At 37.1% G+C, this 19,133-nt stretch overlaps 1 protein-coding gene across 32 annotated transcripts in view; it reads right to left on the reverse strand.

Annotated features, from left to right (window-relative positions):
* The window catches only part of LRRFIP2 (LRR binding FLII interacting protein 2), a 154,063-nt gene that overhangs the window by 82,710 nt on the left and 52,220 nt on the right, over window positions 1-19,133 (reverse strand). For 11 of the 32 annotated variants that reach the window (XM_087892484.1, XM_087892493.1, XM_087892491.1 and 8 more), the window contains 7 exons: window positions 16,965-17,033; window positions 7,473-7,547; window positions 6,872-6,919; window positions 6,741-6,785; window positions 6,071-6,118; window positions 5,924-5,980; window positions 2,505-2,573 (listed from right to left, as the gene is read on the reverse strand). The exons of 4 other annotated variants lie outside the window; for them this stretch is intronic. In XM_087892484.1, the coding sequence (XP_087748610.1) occupies window positions 2,505-2,573; window positions 5,924-5,980; window positions 6,071-6,118; window positions 6,741-6,785; window positions 6,872-6,919; window positions 7,473-7,547; window positions 16,965-17,033 (411 nt within the window). The remainder of the gene's footprint in view (window positions 1-2,504; window positions 2,574-5,923; window positions 5,981-6,070; window positions 6,119-6,740; window positions 6,786-6,871; window positions 6,920-7,472; window positions 7,548-16,964; window positions 17,034-19,133) is intronic. 17 more of the 32 variants (XM_087892502.1, XM_087892489.1, XM_087892483.1 and 14 more) reach the window with 13 other exon arrangements.

The raw sequence follows: 19,133 nt of genomic DNA on the forward strand, positions 1-19,133 counted from the left end.
GCCCTTAAAACTTTCTTTTTTCAACAAGCCGGGCTGGCTTAACATATTTTTAAATTCTTAATTTTTAATTGGTTTGTCATTTTAAACTGGGGCCAAATTAATATATATTCTTTTAATTGTTTTTAATGTTTGTATTGTATGTTTTTATCTGGCTGTACACCGCCCTGAGTCCCTTGGGAGAAGGTGCGGTATATAAATTCGAAATAAAATAAAATAAATAAAAATAAAATAAAAACTACTTGAAAGTGAAATAAATGGAGAGACTTTTTTTAAAATAAATACCATATTTTTCGGAGTATTAAGACGCACCTTTTTACCCCCAAAAAGGGGGTGAAAATCTGGGTACGTCTTATACACCGAATGTAGCCCCACCCACCTGCCGGCCCCTATCCTTTGGCCTGTACCTTCTTGCAAGCAAACAGCAAGAAAAAACAGCTCCTTTCAGCTTCAGCATAGGCTAATTAGCACAAGTTGATTAGATTGGCCTCCCGACTCTCAGATGATTTGCTCTCAGCTGTTTTGCGCAGGGCTCTGCTGCTTGCTGCAAAGAGTGCTAGAGCAGATTTTTTTCCCCTTGTGCTAATCAAGCTATGCTGAAAGCGAAACTGAAAGTAAAGCAGGCTGTTTGCTGCAAGGAGGCAAAATTAGGCAGAGGGAGATTTCTTTTTCTTCTTTTTCCTCACCAAAAAAGGTAGGTGCAAACAAAAAAGGTAGGGCAAAAGAGGAGAGTTCAAGATTTTAAAACACAAAAGAAAAAAAGGAGAAAGAAAAAGGCAAAAATAAAAATGGGAAGGGAGAAAAAGAAAAAGAAATGAAAGAGAAAAAAGTTATACATATTTAGAATTGAAATATGAATAGTAATAAGAAATAAATGGGAAATCATGATTGTAAAAATGAAATGAATAATAATTGGAATATTTGTCTTTGTATTTTTGAAATCTAGACAATGATAAGTTTTTTTATTTTTATTTTTTTAGAAATATGAATAAATATAAACTGTAACAATTGAAATACCTTTAATGGTATATGGTGGTGAAAGTAAAAAGGATTAAATTATAGCTTGGATAACAGCTAGAATATTTTTAAATTTAATTAGGAAAATTGTAATGATTGAAATATTTTTAATTATATATTTCGATGAAAGTAGAAATGATTAAATTGTGATTTGGAGGATTATATGGGCAAAACTGTGTGGGTTATTGGGAGAGTTTAAGATGTGAAAACGAGTAACATAAGAGGGGGAAATTATTTGGTTTATTATTATTGGTAAATATAATTAATTGATTTGTAAGAAATTGGATTGCATGGAAATAATTGGAATATTCAAGTTCATACAAAAAAAGATAATTATATAAGTAATTTATTTATATTAAAATGTTGAATTTATATTAAACAATTGTAATATTACATAATTAACCCACATTAATTATGATAATTACATAATCAATGTGAGGATGGATATAAAAATAGATGACAATGGGAAGGGGTATAATATAGAAGGGAAAAAATTGAATTTGATTAAGACTAGAGATGAGGATGAAGGGTAATATTGGTTTTTTTAAAAAATAGATGAGGAATATGGCAAAAAGGAAATATAGAAATTGTAAATTTAATTGAAATCACTAAACACTTTAAATTTGTGAACCAGCCAAATACTCTGTTCAAAGAAAATATATTGTATGTTTGTATGTGTGTTTGTCTAAAAAATAAAAAAAATATTTTTTTAAAAAAAAACACCAAAAAATTTAGGTGCGTCTTATACTCCGGTGCGTCTTAACCTCCGAAAAATACGGTAGTCAATTTAGTAAGGTGTAGAATATCTTTGTAATCATTATTAGATTTGGAATTGGACTACAGTGAGTTTATCTAACACTGAGGGTTTTTAAGCAGCTTCCTTCTAAGGTCTATTTTAAATTTATTAGTTTATTGGATAATAAATCTAAATTGTATTGCAAATTAAATATTATGAACATTGTTGTTTAGATTAATGCATAATCTATATAAATGAATTTGGATACGATTTCTTATACTTTAATATGAGAAGGAAGATTTTTTTAGTATTTGAAAATACTATAGTTATAACAGTATAATTGTTAATTCTAAAGGAACCAAGAATCCATTTCCTTTAATGGAAAAGGACCTGTTCTATCCTTTCAGATGCAAAGACTATATATTAATATATTTATGCACATACATTTATTATATATGTGCAATTAATTGTTCTCATTTTACACACAAAATAATTACATCGTCTACATTAAGTTAGGACATAAACTGGAAGATAATTTAATAAACATGTTAAGGGTAAGAAATAAGAGTATTTTTAAAATAGTGCAATTCTACTTTGAGAGGTGATAAACTGAAATACTTTTAATGAGTATATCTAATATAAATAGGAATATTTATTATACATATCAAGATTAGGATCTGTAAAAATTTCACAGGTTATGAATTGATGAAATTAGAACACAGCAGATCTATATCAATCATGCAACATTGCTCACCACACTATCCCTGCGACTTTGTACAGAATGGTCAGAGGATGCAATGTTGCTTGATTCATCATCTGTAAACTACAAGAGTTGGAAATAAATAATTAACTAGGTTATTATTATATACAATGCATATTTATCTAAATCAATATTAAGAACTTTCTACAATATTAAGGACTTAACTGGATAATAAATAAACCAATGCAATATGGTGAAGAAGTACCTTTGTTATGCTGGATTCTGGTGTGAGAGAGGTAGATTTCACAGAGTCAAGATAACCTGTAACTTCACTGACTTAACAATGTTTCAAACTAGTATTTATGCAAAATAATTGTCTAATTTGAAGATATAGTTGGCTTAATTAAACTCATTAAACTGTCTACATAGTCCCATTTTCAAATTTGTTCCTTAGTTATATTCAAGCTATTTTTTCTAACTTGGCAACTCTATGTGACATTGCAAATAATCAACAATCGATTTGGTACGGAATGGGACTTTTAGTCTCTGACTTTTCATTTTCCTCGGGCTTTTTTCCTCGGGCAATTCTCCCCCAATTTATCTCCTCAGCTGGCATGCCTCCAGTCATTTGCCCTGGGGAATGGGACACCGGCCTCTTCATCCCAGAACCTTCGGCACGGCCCATTCACAGAAAGACGGTTCGTCCTGGGTGTTCCGCCCTCTATGACAGTTAGCCCCCAACCAATTGGCTAGAGGGGGTGTAATAGAAATCCAGCTAAAGGAGAGAGGTGTAAAGAATTTGCCAAAATGCCTGACTTCCTTCCTTTCTCCCTCTCTCCCCCACCACCAACCAATACAGGGACACTGTTACTAAGCGGACTGAAAGCCTTCCTCCCTCCCTATCTCCCTTCCTTCAACCAATTAGTTAACCAAATCTGGAAGGGTCCAATAGAAGAGAATTTTCCTTCCTTCCTTCCTTCCTTCTTCCACCCACCCACCCTAACATGGCAACTAGCCACGTTTGAGGTTCCTCTAGAGGGTGGAGTTCCCCAAAACAATATCCATCTTTCTTTCTTTAATTTTATTTCCCCCCCTGCCCCCAATAGCCTGGTCTCCAGTTCAGAAAAGGAACCAACTGCTCTCTGGAGTGTGATAGAGTGAAATGGCCTTTTATCTCTGCACCTGCCTTCCTTTCCTTTTTCACACACACACATACACACACACTTTGCTAAGCTCCACCCCTCTAGAGGAGCCTCAAACATGGCTAGTTGCCATGTTATGCTGTTATGGTGGGTGGGGGAAGGAAGGAAGGAAGGAAGGAAGGAAGGAAGGAAGGAAGGAAGGAAGGAAGGAAGGAAGGAAGGAAGGAAGGAAGAATTTTCTTCTATTGGACCCTTCCAGATTTGGTTAACTAACTGGTTGAAGGGAGGGAGGGAGGGAGGGAGGGAGGGAGGGAAGAAGGCTTTTAGCTCACTCAGTAACAGTGTCCCTGTACTGGTTGTGGGGGAGGGGGGGGAGAGAAGAGAGGGAAGAAGGAAGGAAGGAAGGCATTTTGGCAAATTCTTTTACACCTCTCTCCTTTCACTGGATTTAAATCCTAGCATTGAATTTAGTGAGACTTACTTCCGAGTAAACCAACTGTTCCTCCCTGTATTTGGAGGGGGGGGAGAGAGGAAGGAAGGAAGGCAGGCATTTTGGCAAATTCTTTTACACTTCTCTCCTTTCGCTGGATTTCTATTACACCCCCTCTAGCCAATTGGTTGGGGGCTAACTGTCACAGAGGGCGGAACACCTAGGTCTGCGAATGGGCTGTGTCGAAGGGTCTGGGGCAAAGATGCTGGTGGCCCATTCCCCAAGGCAAATGACTTGAGGCGTGCCAGCTGAGGAGATAAGTCGGGGGAGAATTGCCTGAGGAGAAACGCCCGAGGAGAATGAAAAGTCAGAGACTAAAAGTTCTAGACCCATTTGGTATATATTTCAACTTTGCCTGGCTAGGTAGAATACAAAACCTCTCAGCTCTTTCATTCCTAATACCTAGTAGCGTAAAGCCTGCATCCAACTGAAGGAAAAGAAAAAAAAATAGGTCTCTATTATATTATATGGAGAGATGGACAATTTTGGATCCCTGAATCTATTTTTGCAGACTCCACATCCTAAACAAATACATGCAATCTTGGCAACATTGTTCACAACTTTCCTCCCTCTGAAAACATGAAATGTAATCCTTGATCATCAAAGTTTACCCATTCTGACCCTGGGTAAAGAAAGCTATCTGTTATCATAGGATCAAATTATATCCATAGTGTTAATTTGCAATAGTAAAACTGAGCTTTTATCAAATGGAGTACTCTTGGAAGTTGTATTACCTCAGTTCCTGATACGATAGGCATATAAAATTAGAAGGTGAATATGAAAGGAAGCTTTAACTCAGTGGTCACCAACTGGTGGTCCATGGACCACTGGTGGTCCGTGAGAAAATTTTGGTGGTCCACAGAAAAATTATTTGCATTTTTTATATTGCACTAAATCAGGGATCCTCAAACTACAGCCCCTGGGACAGATATGTGCAATGAATGTTTGTGTTGCTGCAGAGAGTCTCCCCCTTCGGGGTCTTTTTGTATGGGTTGGAGGGGGACAGACTTGGGGTCTGCTTCAGCCTCCTGATGCGGGGCTTTGGCAAAGGCTGGAGGGAAGTGCCACTGGTGGTGAAGAGCCGGAGGACCTTGTTCCAGTGGGACTGCCTCATGGCCTGGAACTCGCTGACCATCTCAACCCGCTGAGCTTCCAGGCGCCGGTACCTGGCCTTGCACTCCCACAGGTCTTCCCTCTGCTTGGAAAGCCTATGCTCGTAGTTCTCAATGAGGTGCTTCTGCTGAGCTGCCTTCTCAGTCAGATGCAATCTGAACTGAGCTGTTTTGCCAACTCTTTCACATGGTGGCTGCTTAGCTCCAACAATTGCTTCCTGTTGAGGCACTAAGGAGCCCGGGTGGGGACGTGAGGAGTTGGCTATGCCCACCCAGTCACATGACCACTTAGCCACGCCCACCCAGCTGGTCATTAGGCAGATCATATTAGTCGTCCGCAGGATTTAAATTATGAATTTAGTGGTCACTGAGGTCTGAAAGGTTGGTGACCCCTGCTTTAACTGAAAACCTTAAGTACTCTCTCTGCTTACCATTAGCTACAGAACAAATACAATAAGATAAACATGCAAAATGTCCATATTTTTAAATATAAAATTTTAAAACTGATTTTAGAGTATTATATTCTTTCAACTATAGTTTACATTTCTTGCTAAGAATAATTAATATTCTTCTTTCAAAATACACAATTGAAAAAGTGGAGATTCCCAGAATGACAACCAACAACTCTACATTTACATTATCAATAATGCAAATTGGTAATCTTTATCTATTTAATATCAGAGTTATCCATAAAAATAGAAGTCTTTATGACATGCAGAGATATCTCACCACTGGACTACTTCGGGCTGAACTTGCTCTTGAAGAGTAATAACTATATTCTGAAGGCTAAAAAACAAATATTGTGAAATACTTTTTTAGCTGTTTATTTTGACATACACATGCCAAACATATAAAATGAAATTCCTATAGACTTACAGGACGATTACTGTAACATTTATACAATCCATCATCATATAATGATGCCTAGAGAACAGAGAAAATGGTGTTTGTTGTTATATAAAAGTACAGAGTAAAGCTCTAAATATTTTCTGATATAAGGTGGACGAACAGCTAAACAACGTAATGTGTCTTATTTCATTTAGCTGGAGAACAGTGAAATGGAAAGGGGGAAGGGCAATTTAAACAGGTAAACAGACATATTGATTGGGTAGAGGGAATGATATAAGTACCTCAGATTTTATAAAAACAGAAAAAGAGTAAACTTTTAGTTTCTTTTTATATGCATTACCAGCATGCAGACAGATTACAGATAGTCCTCAATTTATAATCACAATTGAGCCCAAAAATTCTGTTTTTGAGTTTTTGAGTGAGTCTCAAAGTTTTATTTCCATTTAAATTATATTTCTTGACTAAGTTGTTAATCACTGCAGTTATTATGTATTTGTTTAAGAAAATCTCTACAGATTTAAGAGCCCACAGTTTACATACACTTTGTTTCTTCTCAAGATAGTTTCCTGATATTCTCCATTCTTATATTTTTTTCAAACTTAAGCTAAATATTTACAAAATAATGATACACAATGCTGTCAGGGAACAGTATGCTCAGAAAGCAGGCTAAAGTCACCATGCAGATCTACATACGAACCAAACTGGTACTTCTTATCAAACCAGTGTTTACATCTGGAGAAGCCTATAGAACAGAGTACTTTTTTAGATTTCAGTATACATAAATATTACAATACCTAAACATTATCTATCATGTTACATTTTACTAACCCTGTAATTCTTAGTGGTTGCCAGAGGTTCATTGTATAGAGATGATGACTGTGAAAAGAATAAGGCATTGAATTGTACTGAATTGCTGTATAAATGATGCACATTGTTCATCAAACATGCAGATAAGGAACAGTGTGAGAGTATTGTCATCAAACGATAGAACAGAAAGAGTGCATACACAGTTCAAAGCTGGCAATAATAGGTTAAACATTCCATTAGATATTTAATTTAAAAAACGCCATCTATAAGTCTATACTGGCCCTATCTTTTAGAACAACCCTTTTTAGAATAATTGCATATAATATTAAAATGTGTTAGGTTTATTGTTAACATAATGGCAAATTTAAATTAGGAAGTTGCAAGACAAAAAGTGAAAAGAAATCTAAATTCCTAAACCTAGCTCTACTTCTAATTCTAACTTGATTCATGCTGCATCAACTAATACAGGATCAAAAAACCCTTCACTGGATCCTTGACCAATTGTTAATTCAAATGACATTCAAATGAAGCAAAGCTTTTATTATAATTCTCATGCTGTTATGCTTTACTGAAGAAAAAAACCTATTCAGCAAAATAATTCATACAAAAATAACAAACAAACCCGAGGCTGATAAGAAGGAAGTACTTTGCTATGTCTAAGACTGCTGTAATTTCGCTGGTCGTGATAAAATCCACTCTGTTTTAAAAAAATGACAAGAGTATAAAAGATACTCAAACACAAACTCATAAAGGGCTGCAAATAATATTGCCTTTAGTATTCAAAATATATTACAAAGCTCCAAAGTGCTTTAGTACAGTAAACAATTTCAGTTCATTCAGTTGAAGGCATTGTATTGCATGGAAATGTAATGTTTTCATATAAAAGCTCAAACTTTCTGTCTACTTTTTTATATACGTGACAAGATTATTTGGTTATATGTCCACTAAACAAGATACTTCCCTTATACAGTATCCTGAAACTGTGACAAATATACCATATATGCTCACTTCACAATGTAATAAATTAAATTTACTTTTGTAGCTGGAAGAGTTGAGAAAATTAATACTAATTTCATCTTTCTATTTAATCAATTACCATATGCAAACAAAATTTGACAAACTTAAAAGTTCTGAAATTATTCACTAATGTTTTTTAAAATATCGGGGTATTTAAGCTTTGTTGCAATAATTCACTAAGGTTATAACAGATATATCCTGGTCAAATATTTCACCTTATATGAACTGTTCTCTGGTGGAATGTCAAACATTTACTACTGAGAGGCTTAATAAAGAAAATTTCTATGATCATTTAAATATACAGTGAGAAGCAACATTTATTTTCATAATTCAACTTCAACAGTTTAAAACTTTTCAGAAAAACAGGAGCAATCACATACTAGAAACAAGGCAACAAAACTGGAATGGAGAAGTCAAAATTTTACCAGGACCAATAATGGTTTCACATTTTAATTTTCCTAACAGTGTGTCTTTTATAGACAAACATAAAATTCAAACAGGGAAAATTACATCTATTTCAATAGCTCCATTGAAATTTATAAGTGATAAAAGACAACTAAAAGTTAGGTTTGCTAACTATTAAAAGAGCAATGGTGGTGCAGCAGTTAGAATGCAGTACTGCAGACTAACTCACTGCTCTCTCCAAGAGTTTGATCCTGAGTGGCTCAAGGTTGACTCAGACTTCCATCCTTCCAAGATTGGTAAAATGCTGACTCTGTAAACCACTTAGAGAGGCTGTAAAGCACTGTGAAGCAATATATAAGTCTAAGTGCTATTGCTATTGTGTTAGCACTAAATTCTATATAAGTTCTTAATATTAAAACTAAAATTATAGACTAAAGGAGACAAGCATATAATAAATAAAATAACAACTATTACTAAACATAGGACTGGACATTAATGAGTTGGAAGAGAATTAGTAACCAGAAAACCTGTGGATATATGGTTTCCAACTTGAGAACTAGGATAGAATCATATTTCATCTGAAGTAGCACATTGCTTGAGAGTTTTCCTACTTTCATCTTTCTTAAAAGAGGATTTGGAGCTCTAGATATGTTTACCTTGTGGACTCTACCATGTTTTCCCCAAAATAAGGCCCTGTCTTATATTTTTTTTGGCCTTATTTTTTGGGGGGGGCTTATTATTTTGGAGGTGCAGGAGGCGGTGAGTGTGGGACTAGATGCCCCATCGCCATTGCCTTCCTGTTCTTTGCGCCGGCAGCTGGCCAGCACTGCCCTGACATGTCCCGCCACCACCGCCACCTCTTGGAGCAGGACTCTGCAAGGCTTGTTCTGCCACTGCACACATGAATTACAGTACTGCTGTGAACTTCATCATACCAGCACAGCTGATGTCATAACACTCGCAGCTGCGCTGTTATGTCGAACCTTGTGGCAGTGCTGACATTCGTGCATGCAATGGCACAACAAGCCTTGCTGAGTCCAAAGATTCACAAAGGCTCATCTCTTTGCACCGCGCCACTGCCCAGCAACCGGAGGAACCAAAGGTGGAATCTCCCTGGCGTTCTTGGTGCTCGCCTGCCTCCCATCCATCCCCCTCACCTGGAAACTCCCGCCCCGCTCCCGCCTCTCTGTCGGGTAACCCTCGGCAACCCCAGACGCTGCGCCACCCACCAACCAGGGCAACCAAAGGTGGGAATCTTCGGCATGGGCCCAAAGCCTGCACCCATCTGGCTCCCTTTTCCACAGCTCCTGGCTCTTTATCAACAGGGGTAGCAGGTGAGACAGGGGAGAAGCAAGACGCATGGAAGATTCCCACCTTTGGTTGCCCCGGTTGCTGGGTGGCAATGTGGCATCTGGGGCTGCTGGCGGTCGCCTGACAAAGAGGCGGGAGCAGGGCAGGAGTTTGCAGGCAAAGGGGATGGATGGATGGGAGGCGGGCAAGCACCAGGAATGCTGGGGAGATTCCCACCTTTGGTTGCCCCAGTTGCTGGATTGCGGCACAGCGCAAAGAGATGAGTCTTTGTTAGAGTCAAAACAAAAGAGAGGGAGAATGGGGAGAGAGAAAGGAAAGAGAGGAAGGGAGAGGAAAAAGAGAGAGAAACAGAAATGAGAGAGAGGATGGGGAGAGAGAAAAGAAAGAAAAGAGAGGGAAAAGAGAGGGGAAAAAAGAGAGAAACATAAATGAGAATGGGGAGTAAGGAAAGAAAAGAAAGAGGGAGGGAGAGGGAGAAGAAAAGAAAGAAACAGAAATGAGATGGGGAATAGGGAGAGAGAGAAAGAAAAGAAGAGAGAGGGAGAGGAAAAAGAGAAACAGAAATGAGAGCGAATGGTGAGAGAGAAAGAAAAGAGAAAGAAATAAAAGAAAAAAGAAAAGAGAGGGAAAGAGAGAAACAGAAATGAGAGAGAGAATGGGGAGAGAGAAAGGAAAGAAAAGAAAAGAGAGAAAGAGAGAGGAAAAAGAGAAAAACAGTTTTAGTTTAGTTTAGTTTAGTTTAGTTTGGATTTATATACCGCCCTACTCCCAAAGGACTCAGGGCGGTGAACAGCCAAAGATAAAACACATATAATATAAAATTTAAAAAAACAATTTAAAGCACATTAAATAAATTTGGCCCATACTGATTAAAACACCTGTTTTTTTTAAAAAAAAAAACCAATTAAAATTAACAATTAAAAGGAAGTTAGGCCAGGCCAGCCTGTTGGAATAAAAAAGTCTGTTGGAATAAACAGAAATGAGAGGGTGGGATGGAGGGAGGGAAAGAGAGCCATTTCTCACACACAGGGAAACTATCTATCTATCTATCTATCTATCTATCTATCTATCTATCTATCTATCTATCTATTTATTTATCTATTTATTTATTTATTTATTATTTATTTATTTATTTATTATTTATTTATTATTTATTTATTTTCTATACCGCCCTTCTCCCGAAGGACTCAGGGCGGTGTACAGCCTATTTAAAAACACAAAGACAGACAAAATTTAAAAATAATTAAAATTATTAAATAATAGGCCCAATTTATAAAACCCCAAATTTAAAATCCCATTTAAAACCAATTAAAATCTTTACATTGATAGCCCAGCCTGGCGGAACAACATGGTTTTGAGGGCACAGCGAAATACACGGAGATCAGAGATTTTACGAATTTCTGGGGGCAGTTCATTCCAAAGGGCAGGGGCTCCCACAGAGAAGGCCCTCCCCCTGGGTGTCGCCAGCCGACATAATTTGGCTGATGGCACCCTAAGGAGACCCTCTCTGTGAGAGCGAACTGGCCGGTGGGAGGCTACTGGTGGCAGAAGACGGTCTCGAAGGTATCCAGGTCCAATGCCATGGAGCGCTTTAAAGGTAGTAACCAACACCTTGAATCGCACCCGGAAGACCACTGGGAGCCAGTGTAGCTCGCGCAGGAGGGGTGTCACGTGGGCACGAGTTGCGCCCATAATCACCCGCGCGGCTGCATTCTGGACCAGTTGGAACCTCCGGGTGCTTTTCAAGGGGAGCCCCATGTAGAGAGCATTGCAGTAACTACAAATGCTACAATGTAACTACAAACTACAATGCTCATGTATGGTACAACAATCAATTTTTTCAAATTCACCATTTTTTTCAAATTCAACAATTTATTCAAACTCAACAAGTTATTCAAATTCAACAATTTAGTCAAACTCAACAATTTAGTCAAATTCAACAATTTATTCCAGTATAGTCATGTCATCATCTTCTATAACATCGTCAAATCTGTCCACATCCTGAATTCCAGTCTGTGAGTCCATTTTGTTCAAAACTATTGGTCCCAATCGCTCTTGCTTAGCGATAGCAGTCTCCTTAAAAGAGTACCTCCTGTCCATGTAGCCTGCTTGTATTGCATGGACAACACAGGTGTCACTTATTTGGTCCCACGCATTCTTGATCCAATTCACAAGCTCTGGCAGGCCAGGCTTCACAAAATTCCCTCGCTGGTTTCTTACCATTCTGTGTTCAATGTATTCATTTATTTGGATGTGGAGATTGTCCTTGAACGGCTTGTTAATAGTGATGTCCAGTGTCTGGAGATAGCCAGTCATTCCTGCAGGTATCATAATTTGATCAATCCTGTGCTGGGCAAGAAACTTTTTCATGTCCTTGGTACAGTGAGTGCTGGCTGAATCCCAGACTACCATGCCTCTTTGGCCACCTCGCACAATAAGTGGGAGCATTAGCTCCACCCACTTCCTGATAGCTCATTGGGTGCACCAGGCCTTTTCAGTTTCAAGGACGTAAATCCCTGAAATCCTTTCAATTTTTTCCTTCTTGCCCTTGCTCATTATTAGCAGTGTGACTTTGGTTCCATCCAGCTGAATAGCCAATATGCACATCACACATGCGCTTTCATATCCCGTTGAGGGAATATAAATCAATGTGGCGCCCCTCTGATCAATTGTTGTTTGAGCTTCTTGGCTTATAAACACTGCAGTTTCATCCATGGTGATCATGTTGTAGAGCTGGTATTTGGAAAAGTCAATGCCATCAACAAACAACTTGAATGCAAGTGCACATTTCACAGGTTCGGCATCTTCCAGCTTGAACAGCGAGGCGGATCGCCTCAGAGACAGTTCATGTCACTGAAGGAAGCTATCATGCCAGTGTTGAGACACTTTGAATTGTTCCGGGTAATTTCCAACTGTGGTGCCATTGCAAGGGCAAATGCTTGAATATCAGCCCTGCGTACAACCAAACCTTTCCTCTCCTGTCAGTGATCCATTCAGAGATGCTGTCTTCAAGTTCAGGAAATAATGGTTGCCGACCTAATCCATACTTGCGCTTCTTACCATTTCCCTTCTGTACCTGTTGACTGAGATTAGTGTACTCTACTTTCCATTTTCGGGACATACGGAGATCCAACATCTTCTCTTTGCAGAAAGCTGCCAGATTCTTGCCCTGAGAATCCTTCATGATTACTTTCTTAAATTCCACAGAGTAGCTCTTTCTTTTTGAACTCATCTTGTCTGGGGGTCAAAATAAAAGTCATTTTAGATTATTAAATCCATTAATCCAAAACCCTGGGAGGGGGGAATTTGGCATTGAGGTTTCCCTGTGTGTGGGAAATTGGTCTCTCTTTCCCTCCCTCCCTCCCTCCCTCCCTCCCTCCCTCTCATTTGTTTCTCTCTCTTTTTCCTCTCCCTCCCTCCCTTCCTTTTTTCTTTCTTTCTCTTTCCTCTTTCTTTCTTTCCTTTCCTTCCTCTCTCCCTCCCTCCCATTTCTGTTTCTCTTTTTCCTCTCCATCTCCCTCTCTCTTTCTTTCTCTTCTCTCCCCATTCTCCCTCTCATTTGTTTCTTTTTCCTCTCCCTCTCTTTTCTTTCTTTTCTTTCTTTTTGTTCCTTTCTGTCTCTCTCCCTCCCTCACATTTCTGTTTCTCTCTCTTTTTCTTCTCCCTCTCTCTCATTTTTGCCAGAGGCAGTGGTAGGTAAGGAGTGGGGCACAAAGCACATCAGTGGGCCTACCGCTCTTTTTGTGGTGGCCATCAGTGTGACAGAAGAGGTGCAGTGGCTAGGATTGTGGGAGCGGCCATTAGGTAAAGGCATGTGGGGTGCATTCCCCCCTCCCTTTCCCATCCCTCTGGCCTTGCCTCCTCATCTTGTGTTGTTTGCGCAGCAAGCAACCAGAGAAAATGGCAGGGATCGGCTGCGCATCCATTTAAGTAGTTTGGGGGGGTATTTTCAGGGGGGCTTATTTTAGCGCATGCGCTGAAAAGCCTGATTGGGCTTAATATCAGGGGATGTCTTATGTCTTATTTTCTGGGAAACATGGTATATGCTTCACCCACTTGGGCTGGTTAAATAGTTATGACCAATAATTTACGTCCTGGAATTTCCCATCTATCTAGTACAATTCATTTATCTTTGAATACAATTAAAGTTGTAGCTACAACCCAATATGGGTTTTAGAGAAAGAGAAAAACACTAACTTTAAAGGTACATTAATTTTATAGGAACTGCCTGGCTTCTAAAAAGCTTTAGGTCAGGATTCAGCATGGTATCTGTGAGGTTTCCGAAAGATGCCCTAATTAATGGCAACCAGAGGCAGGCCTGGAATGCTTTATGAGTTGACAATATCATTAGCATCATACATATTTATTAATATTTCTATAAGTTCTATGTAGTCTCTTTAGGTGCCATGTTTACATTGATTCAACTCTTTTCCTTTTTGGTTCCAAACTGCCCAGCCCTAGGTTATATGATGACTTACAGATTATTCCAGTTTTTTAAATTAATTGTATCCTTCACTGAGATAAGTTAAAAACAATAAAGTACACATAGGATACATTATGTAAAAAATATTAAGAGATATTGTAACAAATCCCAATTGAGAACACTAACCAACAGATCTTTACAAGAGCTAGAAAACTTCTTCCCACCATAAGAATCACTGTAAATATGGCTCTGTAAAAATTATAAAAGTTACAATTATGAACATTCTGTAATTATCATCCACATAAATAATTATCAACGTAAGTATTAGCCATATAAAGAATTTTAAATTATAACATGACCATCTGAAAAAATATTTATAAGCAAAATCAATTAAGATCAAATCAATTAACATAATGAATTGTTGTATTTTTTTTCCTTTGGGCAATATGTAATAATAATAGTAGTAATAGTAATAGTAATAGTAATAGTAATAATAATAATAATAATAATAATAATAATAATAATAATAATAATAATAATAATAATATACTGACAAATATTTAATAGTGACATTTAAAATTGCAAGTTTTCAGAAACTATAGATGCTTATCAAGATAATTCATGATACCTAGAAAAATCTTGGTACAACTGGTTTTGAAGATATACACAAAACATATAAAATGGGTCCAGGTTATCTGAGGGACCATCTCTTGCCAATCACATCTACCTGACCCATCAGAGTGAGGAGGCAGGGAGATATACCTGGTGGAATTCCTGAGGGAGATATACCTGGTGGAACCCAGGGAGGGAGATATTCCCGAGGGAGATATACCTGGTGGAACCATTCCCGAGGGAGATATACCTGGTGGAACCCAGAAGAAGGGCCGTCTCCATGGTGGCTCCTTCTCTCTGGAACATCATTCCCCCAGAGATTAGGATGGCCCCCACTCTAATATTCTTCCAGAAGGCACTGAAGACCTGGTTCTGCCAGCGGGCCTGGGGAACCCAGAGCGGGATGGAGCCCATTAAATGGCTCGTGTAATCTGCTGTCGCCGGGGTGGGGAGGTGGGAGGTGGGGGGTGATTTTGTTATATTGTACTATATTAATTTATTTGATTATTTTGTTAGTTTTTATTGTTTTAAATGTAGTTTTATATTCTGTAAGCTGCCTTAAGTCGCCATGGGCGAATAGGCAGCAATATAAATTCAATAAATAAATAAATATACAGAAAAGCTTGCCAACCCACATTATATTTGGCAATGAATTCTATTAAAATATACATCTACAATTTCATATTGGATGTACAACATAAGGTAGTTAATCCAGAAATACAACAATTCTAGTCAGAACTTTATAATTTCTCATAGCAAAAAAACTGCATCCTCATCAAAGTAGGGAAGATATATCCGAAGGAAGAGAATATGTATAAGTCTAGCTAGAAGTCTGTCAAATGTAAACTTTCTCATCAAGATAGGTTTACTAGTACACTTGTGATTCCCGATGTACAAAATAACTGCATCATTCTTTTTCTTCCAGAAATACCAACTGCCTTGACCAGGTGTTATAAAACAGAAGATATTGTTTAAGAGTTATATACTTATTATGTATTTGCACAGAAGAGCAAACACAGATGAAAGCAGTGCTAACATCAAGATTTTAAAAACTGAACAAAAGTGTTGGGTGATTTTCTAGGGCTCTGTGAAGATCTGAATTTTGTTTCAATTTGACAAAGCTTGATTAAATTACTCTTTGATGCAGATTTATGAACTGAAATGGTGATCTGCTTTGAAGAAACAATTCTGACTGAATGACTCTGAAATATTTCAAAGTAATTTAGAAATTTAATTTTTCTGTTCATTGTAATGTGTTATTGTAATTTAAATTACATATAAGCAAGAAACAGAGGAACTCTCAGGGAAAAAGTGCAAGAATGCTACAGGAAGGTGAGAGAGGCCAGGAAGGTGGTAATGGGGTTAAGAGATGCAGTGTGTGGAGTTCATGCAAGCATAGAAAGGCCTGAAAGAAGGATGCTGGGGTATGAGTGCTGGGAAGGACAGAAAGAGAGTGTGGGATGCATCCCTGTGCCAGCCCAAGGAGGTGGGAAAAGAGTATGTAGGGTGTGTATATGCAATTACAGGGAAGCTTGGGAAAGAGGAACCATGGTGCATGCCTGTGTTATGTGTTCAGGTAGGAAGGTGCTGATGGGTAAATGTGTGTATGGAGTGCAGAAAGGCTGGAAAAGAGAGCATAGACTGGTTGTAAGTGCAAGGAGACCCACAAAGGACAGCATGGGATGCAGTGTGTGTGTGTGTGTCTGTGTCTGTGTCTGTGTCTGTGTGTGCATGCTTGGAGGCCCGGGAATAAGGGCATGGGGCATATACATGTGTCTGGCTGCAGAAAGGCAGGGAAAGAAGATGCAGAGCGCTTACATTTGTGCAAGGGAAGCAAGGCCAGAAGAGAATGTATGGGATGCATGTCTCTGTATGCGTGTGTTTGCACATGAACATGCGCACAAATGCAGGGAGGATTGAGGAAGGAGATGTCACCACCTACAATCTGTTAGAAATAGTCAAAGTAGGTAAAGAGATACAAATACTTATTTTCATATGTTTAGTTTACATTATATGCACATAATTCAACTTTACAGATATTTTATGGACAATAATATTTCAAAGACAACATTGTATAATGTTGTATAATTGTAATTGTATAATTACAAAAATGTAATTCATGTCTATTTCCATCTCACTTTTTTTACTGACTTAATTAGATTAATCAATACCTCTGTATCTCATGCAATAACCACTGGTTTTAAAGTCAATAATTTTAAATTGTTTTTATCTCTCTCATGTGCACACAGTTCACACAATGAAAATTTTATTAAAATATATCATTATTATTAGTGCATAACAAATGTTATATGATCAAATCACATCATGCTGATCTGGAATACAAACCATTAGATCTCTTTTCCTGGAGTTACTTGGTCTATTCCTGTGGGACCCACTGACATCCAAGGAAAGGCTCTTTAGAACAAAGTTATGAAAAATTATGAACCTCAAAAATTGATATCATTACAGAACAAAATGATTCTGGTAAATTTTACTCCTTTTAGTTCTAAACAAACTTTTATAGCAGTTTTATATTAACCTAACACGTTATGCTCATGATTTCAATTCCCATCATTTTAATTCCCATCATATTCACCAACACAATGCATTTCTAGATTAATCTTTTCTTTGGAAGTTTAAACAAATTAATATTATAAGATTAATGTTTACTTCAATGTTTATGTGGTGAAAGGAAAATACCTAGCTCCTTGAAACAAGCTCATCAGCTGAGAAAGAGTATTTTCAGACTTAAATTCTGCTAACTTAAAAACTCCCCTGATGAAAGGGTGGCTGCAATAGAAGGATGATTGTGATGATAGACAGAACTGATGACAAACGGAAGCTAAGGACAATAGGAAGAACGGCTGTTGGATTTCTCTATTTAGACTTGTACAAATTTCCTAAACTTTCAATGTGGCCTGGATTTGAACCAGCTGACTGACCAGAGAAGTGAAATGCAAGGTGGGATGAAAGGAAACTAAGAATAATATCTTAATTTGCTGAGTAGAGTAAATGTAGAGAACATATGCAGCTCCTTATCCCTTTAGCTGGAAATTATGAAATGATTTAATTGAATAACAGGTTTGTTTTTTTGTTTTAAAAGCATGTATCTGAGAGTTTAAGAGCCACATGTGAATATAGATAATCAAATTCCTTACATCTTGATGTTTCCAGTGTTTGCTTTTGACAGCTACAACTACTAGTAAGTTCCCCATCTTCCTGCCTATAGGAGTTATTATCAAAACTAACTTGCTTTAAATTAATATACCTTGGATACACTTTTATATCTTATACAGAAAAGTTTCTTTTTTTAAAATTTCTATTCTCACTAGCCCTTCACAGCATAATCCATTATAAGGCACTCCAACATCTGGAAAACTTATCTATTGAGAATGAAGCTTTCAATATTCAAAAGGAATTAATTATAAGAAAATGAATACAGAATTACTGCCTCTGTCACCTACTACAAACAATATACCAGGGTGGATAAAAATTGATGATTTTTTTTTTAAAAAATTAAAAATCAGATTTTTTAAATTTAAATTGGATTTTTTTATTTAAATCGGAATTTTTTTTATCAAATTTATTTTAATAAAATGATTTTGGAGTAAAAATCTATCTAAAGATAGTTTTCTATTTAAGATACATTAATAATTTAGTTTATTCAGCATGAAATGGAGCTTAGTTATATAGCATGAGGCTGAATATTCTGCAATATTGGGACTGTTGGTGAGTCAACAGAAGGTCAATAGAAGAAGGAGCTGCTGCAGGACAGATATGACAGTTGCTCTTTAAAAATTATGATTTAAATCAAGTTGATTTAAATCAAGCCTTTTTATTAATGATTTAAATCATGATTTAAATAGTGATTTAAATCGACTTGATTTAAATCAAATCCACACTGCAATATATTATTTTAATTTATCCAAAAACTCTTAATTAAAAATTACAATTCACTTTCCAATTCATAGAATATTTTCATGGAGAACCCTTTTGACCAGAGTGTTTTTTCTTTTCTTATTAAAGGATCACAAATTCACTATTAAGTTTGGCTATGCAAAGCATTTAAAAGAGGTAATTTGCAAAGCATGTTAAAGTAAAGAACCCTTTCTGCATAGATAGATCCTTGTGAAAACTTTTGCAGTTGTATTGAAAAGTATTCCAGAATATCAGTACTGTCTCTGTGGGTATATAAAGCCCCAGAAGAGTGTATTTTCACAGGCATACAGATACTTTATTCATGTTAATATATTTTGCAAAGCACCTCTTTTTAAGCATAGCTCTAGTTTGCACATTCAGCCAAACCATGGTATGAATACCCATGATTGTTGATTAATGTAATTGGTTCAAACATATTAAATTGTAAGCTATAGTTGACAAGCCACAATGATCAGTTCATACAATATTCTAAGTCAAAACCAAACATATAACATTATGTTTAATGTAAAATGTGAATTACAGTGCAACGGCCCCCGTGTAGTTATAATAATTCATATTTTTATTATTAAAAATGAG

This window comes from Pantherophis guttatus, chromosome 4, assembly GCF_059756535.1.
Source record: "Pantherophis guttatus breed Tessera chromosome 4, ASM5975653v1, whole genome shotgun sequence".
In the NCBI taxonomy this organism is placed as follows: domain Eukaryota; kingdom Metazoa; phylum Chordata; class Lepidosauria; order Squamata; family Colubridae; genus Pantherophis; species Pantherophis guttatus.